Genomic DNA, 19208 nt, shown 5'->3' with positions numbered 1-19208 from the left:
TGTACATTATCATGTGACTATCATTGCTCAACTGCTCTGCAATTGCAATGTTGTAGTTGCATTCATGAAGGCCAATACAGGCAAAGGCAGAAAATTAGTGGAGCATTTATGAATGCTGGATATGAATTATCTATGTAAAGAAACTTATATGAGGGTTGAGAATGCTATCTTTTTCCCTGTTTCATCTCTGTCAAGTTTTCGATACACATAGCAGTCCATGCTTGCTGTAATATTTGCAGGCCAGGGACATGTGTGTGTATGCCTGTATGTCTGTTTCTATTACTAGTATTGTGTCTGTGCTCTTCTCATTTATCACCCTGGGGGAAAATATTGGGGGGGGGGGGTTCTCGTGGTTATTTCTTCCAAGACTGGTTTTTCCTCCTTCTTGGTGGATGGGTGATGTCATAGGAAGCCAAGAGGAGGCTGGAAACCGTGGCAACATGAATGGTGAGGCGCGGATGGTTTTAGGTTCTCCACGTTTCCTCCGGGGACTCCCTTCTCAAATTCCTATGGAAACCAGTGACTAGACTTATAAGAGAATGGTGACTTGGATAGCAAGTGTGTGTGTGTGTGTGTGTGTGTGTGTGTGTGTGTGTGTGTGTTTGATTCGTCTTACCCCCACACAGTATCCAGGGGATAAGGGGAGAAAAAAAAACTGGCAAAAAAGGTGTGATCCCTTAATGAATTCAAGCTCAGTTTACCAATTGGTGACTCACCTCAACACTTGGAGGAGAAAAAAAAAAAAAGAGGAGGGAGGAAAAGTGGTGCTTTGAGCGCGTCTGGATTATTTACAGCAATGATGAGGTGTGGCGGTGAGCTTTACAGTCCATTAGATTCTAGAATAATTGCAGCCATGTATGGATGATGACGGATGACGCTCAGTAGAAGCCACATTGTCAAGGAAGATCAGTGCAGCAAAACAAAATCAATTGGACGATGGAAAATGATGTAATGAAAGTTAACCCAGTATTATGACAGTGTCAATGAGATCAACATGAGAGTGTTGCATGAGAAAAGAGTTTGTTACAGGTGTCAATCTAAATGTTTTCGTCGTTCCTATAAACTACACGGCATCAAATTTTACTTTTTCTTTTAAAAATTTAACCCACGTTATTTTCAATTGGGAACAGAGAACCAGCAAGGACACAGTGACATTTGAGTGAAATCTAGAAACCATATATAAACATAGTTACTACTTGAGTGTTAAAATTGGTAAATGATTTGCATAGGTATCTCAGAAGAAATATCATTATCATGTGATTGCATAATAGTGTTGCATTCATCAGTGGTCATAGTCGGAGGATGAGGTCAACTTGTAAAATTGTGCATTTTTTTTTTTGGCATATGAAGCTGTAGGACTATGAATTAGTGAATGTCATTTAAATGAAGTAAAACCACCTGGAAAAGTGGAAAGGCCTTTAGTATATAAAGAATTATATCCTGGGTTCAATACCTGCTTGGCGCAAACATTCATGGATGAAATACTTTGTTCACAATGTCTCCCTGAACCTGGGCATAGAAGTGCTTAGCTTTCAAAGCTACATGGTAAAAGAAATACTGTAAAAGTAGAAATTTTTGCGGTGTTGAAATTTTCGCTTATTTCGCGCAACCAGAAACTAGTGCGAAAATGAAAACATGTGAATATTTTCGCATGCCATATATGTTCCATAGTTGATGTCTTGATTACGCAGAATTGAAAACAGGAAACTCTTCTCACCCGGCCAAGCGCGATTAGTTGCGCGAAAATATCCACTTTTAGAGTATTACAATGGTAGGGCGCACCATAAAAGAAATGTTCCCTTTGATGAGCATAGCATCCATGGGTTTACAAAAAAAAAGGAGACCTTTACACTGGTATTATTGTGATTACAGTTCTTACTAATTGTACTGCTATGTATTTATCATCATCACTTTAGTTGTGAGAGCAATCTATCACAGTACTAATGTATAGCCCCCAATTCAGTATTTCCCTGCATTCCTTATAACCGTGTTCTGATTCTCAAAATTTAGTATTTTTGTCATGAACTGTCTCTTCAGATTTATGATGTGATGTATTGTAATGAATATGAAGCACATTATATTATTATACCTCATTAAAGAATGCAATATTCCACTGGGGTTGCTTTGTCAGTTGTTTTCATCTCCTTCAGTTTGAGGCAGCAGAGTTCTCACAGCTTTATGAAATATAGAGCTGTTGTCATTCTCAGTTTCAGTATTATTAGTTACGTTCAGACGGCAGGCCCTAACCTCGAGGTTTAGCTCTTGCCCCCTAACTACGACGTGTGTCCACACGACGAATCTTAACCTCGAGGTTATGAAACCTCGAGGTTAAGCTTCTGCCCTCCCATACTACGAGTGGGTCCCACTCGATGTTAAAACCACAAAACCGGAAGTTTCAGCCCACACTGCTATTACAAGGCGTCTATTTATTCTTTAGTCGAACCCTGTCGGACTCGCTTACAGGTACTCTTTTTCTCTGTCATGGTATGCAGAGATAGCACTGCACTGATGACTTTATGCCTTTATGAAGATATTCGTCGTAAACATTTTTTAGCGTCGGAGAAGAATATAGAATACAGTAGCGAGTTCGACGTGTTCAGTTTCAGAGATCAAGCGCATGGGAAGAAAAGATGATGTTGTTGACTGGTTGTTGTGTCGTGCGTCATAGGTTTTTCACGTGTAGTGTATTTGTGGTGTACGTTTGGGAGGTTGACCCGGAAGCAGAGGGAAATTGTGGGGGCTAGAGTTTACGGCGAGGTCACTCTTAACTTCGAGTTCGTTGTGTTTTGTGTCCACACGGTGCTTAACTACGAGTGGGGACCCCCCGCGGCTCGTGGTTAGAGCGCTAACCATAAGATTTCTCGTGGCTCGAAACATCGAGCAAACCTCGAGGTTTGCTAACTACGAGTGCGTCTTCACGGTCCCTAACTACAAGCTCTAACCTCGAAGTTTCCTAACTTCGAGGTTAAGGGCTCCCGTCTGAACGTAACTAGTGAGAAGGAGGTCGCAATTTATGAACTGTGCTGATGGAATTACGGTACCACTAGCATAGCCCTGGGACCTTCCGGGAATTGAGTTCAATCACTTGAGACTGCTAGGCACTGCTCACAATGTGTTTCCATACCAAATTAGTATGTAAATGAGAATTCTTAGGCTGGTGGGCTCGGACTGCTCTGATAATCTCCAAAACTCTGATAGTGATCACTATCAAGCAATGAATGACAATTTACTTGTTTCCCCGAGCAGAGCTGTTTGCATTAAATTGTCTTTTTTGCAATTTTTACAGCCTTCTCTTTTTTAGCCTGTTCATATTCATAGGCATTACATTGAATGAGATAGCTTTGTGATTTAGCATTAGACAATGTGTAAACGAACAACAATAAACATCTTTTATTTATTTGCGTCAATTTACAAGGGTCATAAAAAACAATAGAACAGGCCAGTATGAAAGTGATGTCAGTCAGTATCTTTGATTGTCACATGACATCATTCAGAAGGTAGGCTCATTTATTTTGCTACTGTTATCTTTATTATGTGGAGGGTCTCTTTGGCAATATCCTATTCATTCATTTGTTTCATTTCCACACGGGCACTTGCTTCAGCCAAAGGCTGTTCATCCACAAGTCTATGCTTTCATCACATCAAATAACACTAAGTAAAATAGCATACTGAGTAGTAAGAAATACATTGCTCAGAATTAGGCATGGCATTTACCATCAGGAAGGTTGATAGGGATATCATACCGTGGGGGTAGTTTATTGTCATGTGGGGTATGTTTCCTTCCACTGCAGTATTCTGTATGACTTCTTTGATACCCTCCAGCACCTCATGCCTTGCTGTCCATGATTGAATCCAGAGACAAATCAGATCACGAAGGATGTGATGAATAGGCCCATATACTGTATGCCTGACAGGAGAGATTTAGGAGAGATGAATCAGTATTGATCACACAAACAGACAGACACACAGACACACACACATGCACACAAACATGAAATATATCATTCCTGGAGTGACAAGACTTTGCATCTTACTTGGCATATATTAACTTCTAAACTCACTTTTGAATATCACTTTTGAATAGTGATGAGGGGGGGGGTTGTTTCGTTTTTGTTTTATTTTTTTTAAAGAACAATTAATCCAATTGAAAAATAATGTTTCTGCATTATTTGGCGTCAAAATTGATGTTATTTCGTGAAAAAAGTTGTTTGACTTTCCTGAAAATTCATAATCTTGACATATGAGGTCTTTACACCCAGAGACAAGTACACACACACACACACACACACACATGACACATATATAACTCTGTACACTAACACACACACTCAAAGACACATCCAGACTTCACACATTCAAACTCAAACAAAGACAAGTATACACACAGATGCACAAAGACAAACAATCACACTCGAGTGCAATGTATGCACAAATACACGCTTTGTCCTTCGTATCTAGGAAAAACATGATGAGTCATACATGTACCATTACCAAATATAGTGAAAAAAATATGAAAAATACAACGCCACTTTATTCTCAATCCTCGTTTCCTACTGGGCTCTCGTCATTGTGTTGAAAGACAAATTAGTTTCACCCCTGCATTTGATGTATTTCGAGGGCTCGGGGTATATGCTCTAAATTAAGTCTGACAGTCTTGCGTATTCATCATGCTTTCTTGAGGTGAATGCTGACAATTTGTGCTGTATCTGGCTTCTCTGTATCTCAGTCATTAATACGCAGAGGAAGATATCTGTTCATCTTTCGTGGATCCATCACTCACGTTTAGGAGCGTTCATTCTCATCTCTTTTTGTCGTGGTCCGATCTTACTTTCATCCCAATCAGTAGTAACAATGAGAGGTTCAAAAGATTTAGAACAAAGAAGAGAGTGTTCAAAATGCCAGAGAGAAGATATTAGGCTATCACCATGCCAACTTGAGCTTTGAAAGAAAGGGGGGATGAAACACCATTGAGGATTCTCCTCGTCGCTTTGGGTCCTGTGAGAGACATAGGTGCTGAAATATCACACTCGGCGGTGAATGAATGTGCCCAACATTCATTTTCTGCCAACCCATGAGTGGAAAACCACCACAAAAAGAAAAAAAAAAAAAGCCCGGCCTGATGCTGACAAGGTAACCTCATCTCGTTTCAACACACTCTCCAAGCGAGTCCCTCTTCGCATATCATCCGAGAAAATGTATCCATTAGCAATTCTAACCATTTTCACTCTGAGTGCTTCTCAAATACGTTCTCCACCAATGTGTAGCCAAAAAGTGCGATGCCACTCTCTCCACACTTCACATGTTACATGCTTTCAGGCAATTTAAATGAGGGGAGATCTTTTTTTGTGCGTGGACAAAAGCCAAAATTTGACTTCGTCTGCTTGTCCATTGCTCTCGGCGTCACTGGTGCATTGACAATGTTAAAGCATTGCTTGGTTTAGCATTTTTGCAGTAAGTAATAAATGTGTTTGTCTGTTCATTGACTATGTTAAGTGATGCAGAGAACACAGACATTAAATCTTATTCATTCGTCAAAAATTAGTTGTTTTTACAGTTTGAGGAAAGCAGTTTCTGGTCTGTTCTCTTCTTTTCTTTTTGTTAACTATATCTGGGGTACCAAGTACATTAAAAAGTTGTTGCACAGTAGTTTGTTAGATGTAGTTTTCAATACTGTATACTTAGCAAAACATATCATGTGAGGGGGGATCATCGTAATGATGTGGTCAAGAATGAAAAAGAATCATGGTGTCCTGTTATACACACTGTATAACAGCATGATATTATATTTAGCAAGTCTAATTTCCCATGAATCGGGACTTCCAGACAATTTTGGATGTAGTTAAATTTGTGATTGTGGAGTATAGTAATGAATTAAAAAAATGTCTGTGTTCATGTCGCATTTATGACGGGATCAGAGTTGATATTTTCATATGTTGTTTAATTCGCGAAAAGTACCCAACACAGGAATTCATATGGTGTAGAGTGCAGTGTTCAAGTCTTGGTCACCATTTATTTTTACTGCATGCAGAGTGGATGCTTTCTTTCCCTGTAACTACACACATCGTAACCGCTGCTTCCTCTATGCAGGATTGAGCATGTCTGTGTTTGTCGTTCATGTCTTGTGTGTGTCTTCCTACTGGACTCTGACAGCGTGAGAGAAGAATTGAGAGAGATAGAGAGATAGGAAAAGAGAGATGGATGAAGATAAAGACAGAGAGATAGACTGAGAGAGAAAGAGAGAGAGAGAGAGAAATAAAGTAGTCCATGATAATGAAAGCACAGATTTCAAACCAAAGGGCGAGTGGGAGAAAAGTCAATCCACCCTCCCCGAAGCAAATATCAGGCCCGCGTCTGCAGCCCAGACGGTGCAGCCGTACCCATCCCCCTAAATGTCATGTTGCAATAAATGTCGCGAGAGTCATTAAATGAAATTGATTTGGTTCCCAAGACTTGTTCTATCAGTCAGTGGGATGCAGGGAATGAGAATGGCACGAGTTAGATCACTGCAATTGATTCTGATGTATGGGGATTAGTTCCCAATTATGCAAAGACAATTGTCAGATAATGTGTGTCTGTATATTTATAGCTGTTTTTTCTGATGCGTTCAATATGGTGATAACCTTAAACTAGCATGTGTTAATATGATTTATATCAGTGAATGGAGTGGACCTTGTGATATCTAGTCTGTGCAACTCTCACTATGTCTCTCTATGTATAGTACCTTCAGATGAAATGTGAATATTTCTGTCAACACATCCACATCTTATGTAGATAACATGTTCATTGATATGACATGAAAATAAATTGTAAATCTATTCCTGAGTCCACATTTTTATGTGATGATTAGCAGTCTTTCTATGAGCCACTTTTTTATAATTTGTCCTTCTCTTTTGTCACAGTGTGACTTTCTTGCAGTGATCAGGTGTTTAATCGCTGATTTTTACTTTTGTATTTCCTCTGCAGATTCCTTTGTAAATAGCCAAGAATGGACGCTGAGTAGGACAGTACCTGAGCTGAAACTGGTGAGAGTTGTCATTCTTTTGTTCAAGTATTGTAAACGCTGAGATTTTCACTGCAGTCTTATTTTTGTAAATTTTGTGAATAGGCTCTTGATTTGGAAAATATGGACAAGAATGAACACAAAAATTTGCCCTGCCTGTACTGTCCAAGGCCAGCATGCTTGAGATGCAACATCAAATGTCTACCAGTACCAATACTTTACTTTTTCTGATAGATTTGATATCACTTTAGGCAATATTTCACAAAACATTTTTTTTTGAGAAGTCCCTCTTTTTTTCTGAACATTATTTAATGTTTTGTTGTTGTTGTCACAATCATCATGTTTCACACAGTGTGAAACAAGCAAGTCCAGAAAATCTTCAACCGGCTGCTATATGTGAAAATATCTGTGTGCCAAAATATCAGCATTTGCAGTATTTGATTTGGCTTCAATTTCCTGTTATCATGGTCCTCATACCATACCGTCTATAAACCATATCTACATGTACTGACTTCGTGTCAGATGTGATCCATGAATAAATTTTGATGGCAGTTGTTTTGGTATCATGCTTCCATAGTAGCCACAATATAATGTCAGGACAGGAATTGAGGCTCAGAAATACACACAGTTCCTGTAGATGCGTGGCAAAGGGCGATGTGCTCGATGTGATCGTGCTTGATGCTTCGGAGAGAAAGAGATGGAGAACAGTTGCTATGGCAACCCCGCTCTTGAAAAACCTTGGAAGAGGAGGAAAAATATGCAAACAACACAAGACATCTTACTGTACATTCTGGAGCAAATTCTGCCCTGGTGGCAGCTATGAGCATAGTGAAAAGGAGTTTGCATTTTCCGCACAGCTAGTGCCCCTGCCCCAGTTTTTTCTGCCTCGCTTGCGAGATTAAACCTGACCTTGTGGTCATCTGTAATCCTATTACTATCCGCTGTAGCCTGCCAGACCCTCGGCCACTTGCGTCACGTCTCGCGTGCACGTAAGTCTGGTCAGAGGAGGCCAGTGGTCTGCGGGTAGACGAACAAACAAAAATCGTTGGGGGGGGGGGATGGAGATGGGGAGGAGGGGGAAAATGTTTGATGATGGTACATTAATGAGATGGGGACGTGAGGGCTTTTTATCTGTCCTTTTAACGAAATCAACAAGGAGAGTAGGTGATGTGGAGGGTATGTCAGTCAGTCTTTGGATACTCGTGGTAAATCACAACTTTCATTTCCATTGGCCTCGAGGCTTTGGCATCAGTTGTATTGTGGTTGCAACTGCAGTTGCAGTTATCTCTATTTCGTAGACTCATTACTGGCATGAATAACAACTCATCTGATTATTCCTGATATCTCACCTCAACCAACATGTACTTCTGCAAAGCTTACAAAGGATATATAAAAGGAATTAGTAAAATGATTAATAGAATGTAGATAGATAGATAGATAGATAGATAGATAGATAGATAGATAGATAAATAGATGGAATAATGGATGAATAAAAATTCCCATATTCAATTATCAAATGTTGCATTCATGAGTATATTAGGGAAAAAAAACACTTTCTTTTTTTTAAACACCTGTTAAAGAAGAATACAATTGTATTTCCTTACCACAAATTCAAATAGTTTGAATCCATCCACAGAAGATAATCAGCAAATGAGTGAAATGAAATAAATATAACAGACATAGAATATTAATTTGAACATAGAATGATACTGTGCTGTGAAAAAGAGAGCAACACTGATTCACAGTTTTGTGTCCCCAAACTGCATGAGGCCCATCTCGCTGAGGCATCATCAAATGTTCGCAGCGCGACGTTGCCGAGATGAGAATGAAGGAATGGGGACATGGGAACGAAGTGGCACCAACAGTGTCGAATCAATTCCTGCAATCAAGTTTGGGAGATGGCAATATTGAGATGGGCATGCTACATCAATAAATTCTCCCAGCCCATCAGTTTTAGTTTTTGAAATTGGAAAGGGGGGCCCCTCTCGCGCAGGGGGGATGGAGATGTGGGCTATATCTTATCCAACAACCGGGTTTGTATTGAACTAGCAGTACTCTTATATTACCCCCCCCCCCCCCATTCTCTTTCTTCTTCTTCTCTCTTTCCCTCTACCTCCATTTATGTGTCTTTTTGTCTCTCTCACATTCCCACATAAATTGTCTTTATTTTCTGTTTTCTCAGTTTCCCTTCATCTTTTAACACACACACACACACACACACATACACATCATATGTATATTCACACACATACACTATTTAGTGGGCAGAAGTTTAACAAATTGGACATAAAACATTATTATGTATAAAGATATGAGCATTACAATACAGTTATAATGAAATATATGCAAGACAGTTGTACACACACACAGTTATATGCACTCTCCTAGTCTCACTTTTTTACTTCTTTATCCTCGTCCGCTTTCTCCTCCTCTTCTTCTTCATCCTCCTCCTCCTCTTCATCTTCCTCTTCTTCTTCCTCTTCCTCCTCCTCCTCCTCCCCTCCTCTTCTATCTCCTCTTCCTCCTCCTCTTTCATCTCCTCATCTCCCTCTTCATTCTCTTCCTCTTCCACCTCTGCTCCTCCTCATCATCATCCCCTTCATCATCATCCTCCCTTTCCTCCTCTCTCACCCTCTATGGGGAGAATGATGATCTGGTAGGATGTGAACGCTTCGTTTGAGGACGAAATCAGGCTGACGAGAGAGGGGAACAAGGTCACATGTGAAGTCGAGAGGATTTCTTGTTAAAGTGTATTAAATGATGTGTGGGTGTAAGGGCATGCATTTGAGGAGGCGTGTTTTATGTACTCGAGATGATCTGTTTGTATTCAGTGTTATTTGTGGGTAAGTGTTTATCATTATGTTGTCAAATCAGCAGAAGTTGTAGCTTTTGCTTTGTATTGCTTCTTCCTGTTGTGCAATGAAATAAAAGTATTTCTTGTCTGTAACTCAAGACTGGTTTGTTTGTTTGTTTGCTTGCTTGCTTGCTTTTAAAAAGAGAAAGAATGTAAGTTTCCTTGTCGTGCAGCTGACAAGTATAATTCCTCAGTGAGTGATGTGCAGTCTAATTAAAGAGACATTCCAGACGATTTATATAATTTCACATCATGTAGGACATTTACATGGATAGTACCATGTGTATGTTTGAGGAATTTATTGTGATCCTTGAGCAGAGTAACCAATACTCTGAAAAACAAAAACGTAATACACTGAACAAGGATAATGACATACAGTAGCAGGCTCACATATCCCAATAATGTAGCATCGCAGCTCCATTACAATACCACTTGCTTCACCTGTGTAGTTCTGCTTCCTTGAGCAGTGAATTATGCATTCTTATGGTGAGGCTGCCATGTCATCATCCATGTTCATTGTGAGTTCTTATAAATTTTGAAAACATTCCCATTCCTTATCTCAATCACTATAAATTGTAAAAGTCTGTACCCAGTATACCCAATTTCAATAGATGTTCAAATGCAAAAGTCTAAAAACCATCCAGAATTCTTGTTATTTAATTCTGGTTTCTACAGTAAATCAGCAGTTGAGCACAGAAGTTATTTGAAAATTGTACATGTGAGAGTCTGAAATTGTCCATCTTTTAATTCAAAATAGATACTTACACCCTCATCTCAAATTCGATGTGGTTCTTTCTAGTGATTTCTGTTTTGTTTGTGTTTTTTTAATGTTACTTATTAGCTGCATAAAGGTGTAAACTCTCATCAGTCCAGTCCACTGTCTCAGTATTAAAAGAGAGTTAGCTTTATTTAAAAAGATTTTTGTTTGGCATTATATGATCAGTAGATGATGGTAACCGAGGCCAGTCTGCCCCTATTGGTGGTGTATCATAATCCTCAAGTGGGGAATTTTATCAAGATGGTGAATCTAATCATAACAGCGCCACAGGCTGTAAGACGTGTGAGTGCAGAGAAAACCAAGTTCTTTACCCCCACTCTCTGTGTGGGTGTGTTTTAATAAGGCATGGGGGGGGGGGGGGTTGAAGGAGAGCGCTATTCATACTCGTAACAGGTTGTTTTTGATGCAGGCATTCTATGATTCATACACGTGAACAGGAATCCTTAAGACTTACTTCCATACTGCATAGAATAACATGTTTTTCTGAGTTGAATGTTTTTAACCTGTTTAAGACTACAGTGTAGTCCCGATCATACTCTGGCAGGTGTCTATGGGAAATGTGTGTTACAGCAAAATCAGTTCAGCCTCAGTGGGTTAATAATCAGCATTATGTTTTATTCAGAGCATGTTTTTGGAGAGACTCCAATAATGAAGCATCCTCATAAAGTAATAAGTTTGGCATGTAGCTGGTTTCTTTCATTCCATTTTCTCTGTTTTTATGTCGTATTATTATTATTATTGTTATTATTATTATTATTATTATTATTATTATTATTATTATTATTATTATTATTATTATTATTATTATTATTATTATTATTATTTTGTGTAGTAGATGGGTAGGGAGGTGAGGACAAGGAGTGATGTAAGAAGTCTAGGTGGTATTTCAATCTTGTATCTGTGTTCAGATACAGCAGCATTCAGATGATAGCTACGATGTAATGATTTTATCACGGTTCATATTAACTTTGCAATCAAATTACCATCATCCTCTGCCATCATATCTATTCTTGTCTTTTCCTTCCTCTTCTGTCTTTTCCACCTTCTCTTCCTCCTCGTCATTATCATCATTATCATCATCATTGTCGTCAGCATCAGCATCATCATCATCATCATCATCGTCATCATCGTCACCGTCATCGTCATTATCGTCATCATTATCATCATCATCATCATCATTATCATTGCCAATGTCGTGGAATATTTTTCTTCTGAAGTCATACAGATGAAGAAATGACTCAAATGATGTTAATCAATTTCCCTGCCTCGTTTGCTCTTTGTCACACAGGGCGTGGTTGGTAGTCTAACGAGTGGAAAGTCCGCCCTCGTACACCGGTATCTCACAGGATCCTACATGCAGGAAGAGTCTCCTGAAGGTGAGTTGGATGTCCTTTGGGGGTCTTGTTAAATCCTCAAGCCTATTCCCACTTTCAAGCTTTACTTTTGTTAGTATTAAAGGGGAGACTTCCCCTAATGTGTAGATTCATTCAGTGACATTGAAAAAAAAACAACTCAAGACAATTCATTTGAAATGTCCCTACCCTGATTAGCTCATTTTCTAAGAATTTTCATACATCATAGCAAAGTTTGTTTACTAAATTAACGAGCTCATCAAGAACAAGGAGGGGAAATAGATATGAGTTGTATTGTGTACACAGTTATATTTCTACTACGAAAGAGATGATTGGAATGAGAGTTTCCTTCCTCATGAAATGGTCATCTTGAGCAGATTTTGGGTAAAGATCTGGTATGGTCATCTTGAGTAGATGACCATACCAGAACAAACTCTTTCCTGCCCTCGGTGGTTGAAGTGTATAATAGTTGGAGGGCGTGTCTCTTCACGTGAAGCTGGGGTCTGTGTGTCAATAAACTTTGGTGGGAAACTTCTCCCTCATAGACTTCCATACAAGTACAGTTCAAACATCCCTCCAGATCATTCACTAGCACTTAGTTGTTAATGCCTCCATCTTATATGCATGTTTGAACTATCAATATTCACAGGTTCGCCATCCCAAGTCTGTTTAATGCAATAACTTGATGAAAATGCATATTAATACGTACCTGTCCATCCAAATTTTTTTATGCCTCCGCCACGAAGTGGTGCCGGAGGCATTATGTTTTCGGGTTGTCCGTCCGTCCGTCCGTCCTTCCGTCCGTCCGTCCGTCCGTCCTTCCGTCCGTCCTTCCGTCCGTCTGTAATGAATTTTGTGGACAGGGTAACTATCAAAACCTTTTGAGGTTTCCTAATGAAACTTGGCATGTATGTGTATTAGGGGGAGAAGTTGTGCCTATCAACTTTTGAGTGCACATGCTCAAGGTCAAAGGTCAAAAGGTCAAGGTCAAATACATAGAATTTTACTATTTCCAACATATCTATTCAATGCCTGAAGATATTTTCTTGAAACTTAGTATATACATGTATTACCCAATTAAGATTCTCTGGTGAAAGTTTGGGTCATGAGGTCAAAGGTTAAAGGTCAAAAGGTCAAGTAAAAATATCAAAACTTCACCTTTTTTCTCTGTACCTTGGAAATTGTTCAAGGTATCTTCATGGAACATAGTATATATACATGTACTGACTGGCAGTGATTATCTAGAGAATTTAGAGTTCATGGGGTCAAAGGTCAGGGGTCAAAGATGAAGGGCAACACTTCAAAATTTTACTATTTCCCCCATGTTTATGCAGTTCCAGCAGGATAATCTTTTTTTTTTACACTTGGCGTATGCATGTATAACCTAATAGAGATTCTCTGAAAAGTTTTTTTTTCTTTTGTTTTTGCCTCAAAGGTCAAAAGGTCAAAGATCAAGTGAAAGTGCTGAACTAATTTTTTCCTCCATATCTCGGAAGTGGCTTGAAATGTACTACATATTTATGCATGTTCTGCCTGACAGTGATTATCTTATGAATTTTAGGGTCAAAGGCCAGATGAAAATTCAATACAGAAATTGCACTTTTTCTCCATACCTTGAAAATTACTCAATGCATAATACACATATGAATGGGTCAAAGTCAAGTTAAAGTCCTTAAATCCCAAATACATGCTCTCCTATTCATCCAATTAAACCTAGGTCAAGGAAGGTGAACATTCAACACATTTGTGACAAACTTGTCATTTCAATATTTTGCCAATTTTGTGAAAATGTAATCACACATTGTCCACATGTACTATCTAGACCTATTAGGAGAATCATGCATTATGGCGGAGGCATACCAGTCGCCATAGCGACATTTCTAGTTGAGACATAAAGTAAAAATTCAACCATGAATTTATTTTTTGAATTAATATTTTGGTAGATTTTGTTGTTTTTTCCCTTTCTACAGCGGGGAAATAAAAAAAAAATATGCATTTGCATGGAAAGGGCTGATTAATGTTGCAGTGCTGTCAAGTACAAATTCATTACAATTTGAAGTAGTGCTCTCTAACTTGTGTTAATGATAAAGCTGGAGTGTTAATGGTGACCTTTCGTTGATTGGATATTGTTTGCTGGCAGAGTAAGAGTAGAGGTAGAAGACAGCAGAAGAGGTTAAAGTGTTTTAATCCGTTGAAAATGAGTCCCGAATATGCTCGGGCAGGTGTCTGTAGGAAATGAGTGTTGTAGCAAAATCAGTCAGTCCTCAACGGGTTAAGTCATGACTGCATCCAAAAAGGAGATGGATTAAAGCGAATTTTAGATTGCAGTTGCCTACATGTCATCAGAAATGACGAATTATTTTTTCTGAAAAGTAATATAAATGAAAGAGAAACTTTTTGGTAAAATCTCAAAATTTGATAGAGCAGTAAATTTTTTTTTACTGGAAAAGAGGGAATTTTAAATGTTTTTGAGGAGGTCATAGTGAGTTGTCAATGTGTATGAAATGAGAGAGATTAACACAAGTACATAATTTACACACTGCAATATCAGATATTTGATGATTTGGATAAGTGAACAATTATGCTCATTATGAAAGAAGGATGAATCTTGTATTTGAGAAAACAAAGAAAGGTGTATTTTGAGATCATTTTAGTGGTTGCCTCTCTGGTCTCTGAAACTCTGCCAAATTTGCTTGAAAATGTTATTTAATACTGAAGAGCATTAGCAAATATTCTGAATACTGTAAAAGTGGATATTTTCGCATAATTTATTTTTTTCGCTCATCTGGGTAAGGTGAGTTTCGCATATATTTAATTCCGCAGAATCAAGACATCAACTCTTGGAACATATGGCAAGCAAAAATATTCACGGGCTTTTATTCTTCGCTGGATGCTGTTTGTGCAAAATGCGCAAAAATTTCAACACCATGAAAAATTTCTGCTTTTACAGTATTGTCCTCATGGCAAATATTGGATATTTGATGTGTGATATGATCATTTTCACACGTACATATCTCTTACCCACTAGGAGGGAGATTTAAGAAAGAAATCGCCGTGGACGACAGGAGCTACCTGCTTCTCATCCGGGATGAGGGTGGCCCGCCTGAACTCCAGTTCTGTTCCTGGGTAGATGCTGTCATCCTGGTCTTCAGTGTGGAGGATGAGATGAGCTTCAACATGCTCTACAACTTCTACGCTAAGATTGCTCACTACCGCAACACGGCCGACCTTCCCATGATCCTCGTTGGCACGCAAGGTGAGTTGTAGGGGTCGATGCCTTGTGGGGCGGGCAGGGAGCAGAGCGAAAGGATGCATGGCTTGATGGTGGCAGTTTTACATTTACCACTGCCTTCATAGGGCCATTCTCATTTGGTTTGAAATCGTGCAATATTAGTGTGAAGGTTGGCAAGTAATTTTATCAGATTGATCAGAAAACTTGCAAGTCTGAATGCATTCAAGTTGATAACTTTGTGAGAAACTTTGCATGGTGTTTTGTGATAAGAATGCACTCAGCAGAAAAATTGCGAAGTTACTCATGTGACTTCCGCATCCTTTCTTCCTTTAGAGTATGTTAGAACTTGAGTAAATTGTCTATGCACTGTCTTTTTAGAAACTTTGAAAATCTTTTGTCAGATCTAAGTTCACGAGTCTTTGGAGTAATGAGCATGTGCGTTGTGAAACTCTGTGAGTTTTCATGTTGGGACTTTTTGTAATGAGAATGGCCCTAAAATTTCTCATAGGAATGATAAAATAAGCTCCAAACCACAACCTGTGTGTTCTACTCTGATATCAACACTATTCTTACGTCCTCCCTCTGATTCTGACTCGGTCCTTTTCACTAAACCCCCGAATAAATGCATGATATTGATGATTGAATGAGATTAACTTAAAACTTTTTTTTTTTGGGGGGGGGGGAAGGGTGGGGGATTTATAATCTGGCTTATGTCAAAAAATATAATAGATACATTGTGATGCACTCTTGTACTTTGTATGAAGTGTTATTTAAGCTAGGTGGAATAAGCCATAGAGATTAACAGTGTATCATACTTGTTTACTTCTTTAACCATACATGATAATGATGCACATAACTGATAGTGTATTGGAATACGGTTGCACATACATGTAAGATCTCCTTCAGTGTTTTTTTTTTTTTTTAATCAATTTTATTATTGTCATAGCCTCCATTATGTTTGGTTCAATAGGCAATTTGAAAGGTTACAATCATAACAAAAGAAACAAACAAAACTTGCTTGCTGATATGTGGAGATCAAGAGAGTCACATGTATCCAAATTCTCTTAAATGTCCCCATCTTGCTGTGTTTCTGTGTTTATTGAGCCTCTTTCATATGTATCCGGTAAGGCTATTCTTAGAGTATTGATTCACGTTTTTCCAAGCATCGGCCGTATGTCATGGCTCATTAACAATACATGCATGAGTCTGATGAGTCAGCTAAGGGTATCCTTGAGGTAAAACAAAAAACAAAAAAAGTGGAGCTCTGACATTTATGTTAGCCCTTTAAAATTTGTATGTCCCTTTTACAACCCTAAAAAATAGGTTCCTTTCATTAGCTGGTACATATGAATTATGGAGTTAGGTAATTCAGGTCTTTCCTCATGATAATAAAACTTGAAATTTAGTTATGATGGAGGCAGAAACAGTAAATATGATAGATTTCCACTGAATTTCTTTGGACCCCGAATAAAATCCAACCATTATTTTCATTACGTAAGGGGAATGTATTCACGACTGACATGGGGTTAATTTTTCTTTCTTTTTTTTTTCTTTTCTTTTTGTAACAAAATCTGACGTGCATTTCCATAAAATTTTATACACAACATTGGGAGACATTATTCTTCAACCACTCAAAATTTTGTGACGTTTGCAAATGGAGATATGACCTTGAACCATGATGTTAGCTGTTTCAAAGGTTCGTAGAATATGTCAGAACTGTTTTGTCACAGTTTTCAGTTTCTAGAAAGCAGGAAAAGAGATCTCGAAGTAACCTTTGCAAGGTTCGAGGGTGCTCGTTTGAATTAATTGGTCGTTAATTACAAGGAGAAAGGGAAGGAAGTCGTTAAAGATGGTGCTTGATCCTAATAACCTGAAGACGACACAGAAACAGCCAAGTTAAGCTTCAAATGACATATACTAGCCCATCTGTATCTTTGTATGACGACTTACAAATTAATGTGGGAAGTTATCTATTCTGCCGTCCCTCTACACTGATACATAGAATTCCTCAAGAGGTTGGTTTTGAAGCTAGAATTACATATGTCTCATTTCAGTGCAAATGTTTATTTGTCTAGCACCAGTGAGAAGTAAATATATTCAAAGAAAAAAAAAATCAAAATTTTCTGCAAATGCTGAAAGTATTCTCTATCCGTCATTGCTGTTTAAAACACCAATGAAGTGTGTGCAAAACAGCATTCGTTGTTAGAAAAAACCTCTTTGTATGCCTTTTTTGAGAGAGAGAGAGAGAGGGGGAGGGGGGTTGAAAGGAAAGAGATACTTCCTGTTTTCTCCTAAGACCCCTCCCCACTTTTGAGCAACAGCTTGTCTCAGGTAATTAAAAGGGGCATCCCTTTTCCTAGTGGATGATCTTCTAGTCATGATTGTTCATACCATGGTGCTACTCCATGCTCTTACAAACCATAACTCAATCACTCTTAGGGACTGGGAAGATACAATTTTAAGTTGGGGGGGGGGGGAGGGTCATTTTCAGTGAGACCTCCACTCTCGCCACTTCAAAAATCATAACATTATCACTTTACTTGAGTATATTAGAGGAAATGTTGATGGGAGCAGGAGGACTTTTGGCTGGGCAGTAGTATACAAATAACACATCAGTGAAGGCAGTAGTATACAAATAACACATCAATGAAGGCAGTAGTATACAAATAACACATCAGTGAAGGCATTAGGAAGAATAACTAGTCCCTTTGGAATAGTCGTTCATGCCCTCTGAGGCAATACAACACATGTAGCTTAGGGCCTTTGGACTGTTTCAAAGATACCAATTGTGGGTAATTATACTAGTGCCCAAATAAACTGATGTGTATTATTTGTTTTATAGAATGATCCTTGAATCCTAGAATGAGCAGATCCTTGTCGTTTGATAGATCACCCTCATTGCAAGTGAATCAAATGATGAAATCTGGCTTGATCATCATCGTGATGCAAAAGTGCTAATGACTGGTCGTAAGCAAAAGTGCTAAAGACTGGTCGTAAGCCAAATTCCGTCTTGGGCAAAATAGATGCCTGGTCACATGTATGCTCTCAACTGATCATTTGATTAGTGTCTGTTTCATCATTTCATAAAAGATTTCATAAAAGATCTCTTGCGTTCCCAAAGGGCTGTATACCTTTAATTGGCAAGTTGGCAACTGGGACTGTAGCATGGGAGTAGTTCTAACAGTTCATTTAAACTCCAGCTGTGATTCCCCTCAGGGAAGAAAAACAAAATCTCATGATTAGTATTTTTGGAAAGAGATTAATTTTTTGCTCTTAAGGACTTCATTGAACATTGTATGAATGCATCATTTTTGTCATGGTTGAGTGTCAGGGTTTGTTTTGGTTGTTTTTTTTTTTGTGCAACATTACGTGACATGCTTTTATAGGCGCTGTAGTTTCTTTGCCTCAGAGCATTGGCATACCAAGTTCATTGTGATATGCTGCTCTACCCTTTCCTTTGACAGACTATGTACGAAAACTTAAGAGAAGATATCATTAGGCAATTAACAAGTGAGCAGGAAATTTGTCATTGTGTCCCGAGATAATGGGGGTAACCTGAATCTTTTTTATTGGTGACTGAGGTAGAAGCAGAGTGCGGGTAGACAAGGATTGATTTCACACATACCGAGAGTGCATGATTTAAATACAGATTCCAGTGATGCATCACTGGAATCTGCATTCAAATAATACATTTTGGCCGTGTGAATGTAGATTGGAATCTCAGAGGGTCATTTGAATCGTAATTCAAATGATGATCCAGAGGTGTTCTTCATGAAACATTCTCCAGAATTACGGAATGAAACAGTCATGTACAGATTAACATTCAAATCGTGTTTTGTGGGGTGGAGCTTACAGTAACCTCTCAACCACTTCAGCAGAAAAACTGCACTATTTAGCGCTCAAGAGTGATTGATTGGAACTCTGAAAGAAACCACATCTCCTCTCCTAGCTCTGAAATTTAACTCGTTGAGGACTAGTCCCGAGTATACTCG

The 19208-nt window shown here is 38.6% G+C and overlaps 1 protein-coding gene across 1 annotated transcript in view; it reads left to right on the top strand.

The window, feature by feature from the left end:
- The window catches only part of LOC139736462 (arf-GAP with GTPase, ANK repeat and PH domain-containing protein 1-like), a 186812-nt gene that overhangs the window by 122507 nt on the left and 45097 nt on the right, over positions 1-19208 (top strand). The window contains exons 2-4 of the mRNA XM_071647213.1: positions 6964-7022; positions 11921-12008; positions 15013-15240. Coding sequence (XP_071503314.1) covers positions 6964-7022; positions 11921-12008; positions 15013-15240 — 375 coding nt within the window. The remainder of the gene's footprint in view (positions 1-6963; positions 7023-11920; positions 12009-15012; positions 15241-19208) is intronic.

The sequence above is a fragment of the Diadema antillarum genome, unplaced genomic scaffold, assembly GCF_040938485.1.
Source record: "Diadema antillarum isolate AM-2024a unplaced genomic scaffold, OU_Dant_1.0 seq00000649_RagTag, whole genome shotgun sequence".
Lineage (NCBI taxonomy): Eukaryota > Metazoa > Echinodermata > Echinoidea > Diadematoida > Diadematidae > Diadema > Diadema antillarum.
Note: the sequence above shows the minus strand (reverse complement) of the source record. Positions and strands in the feature narration are given on the sequence as shown.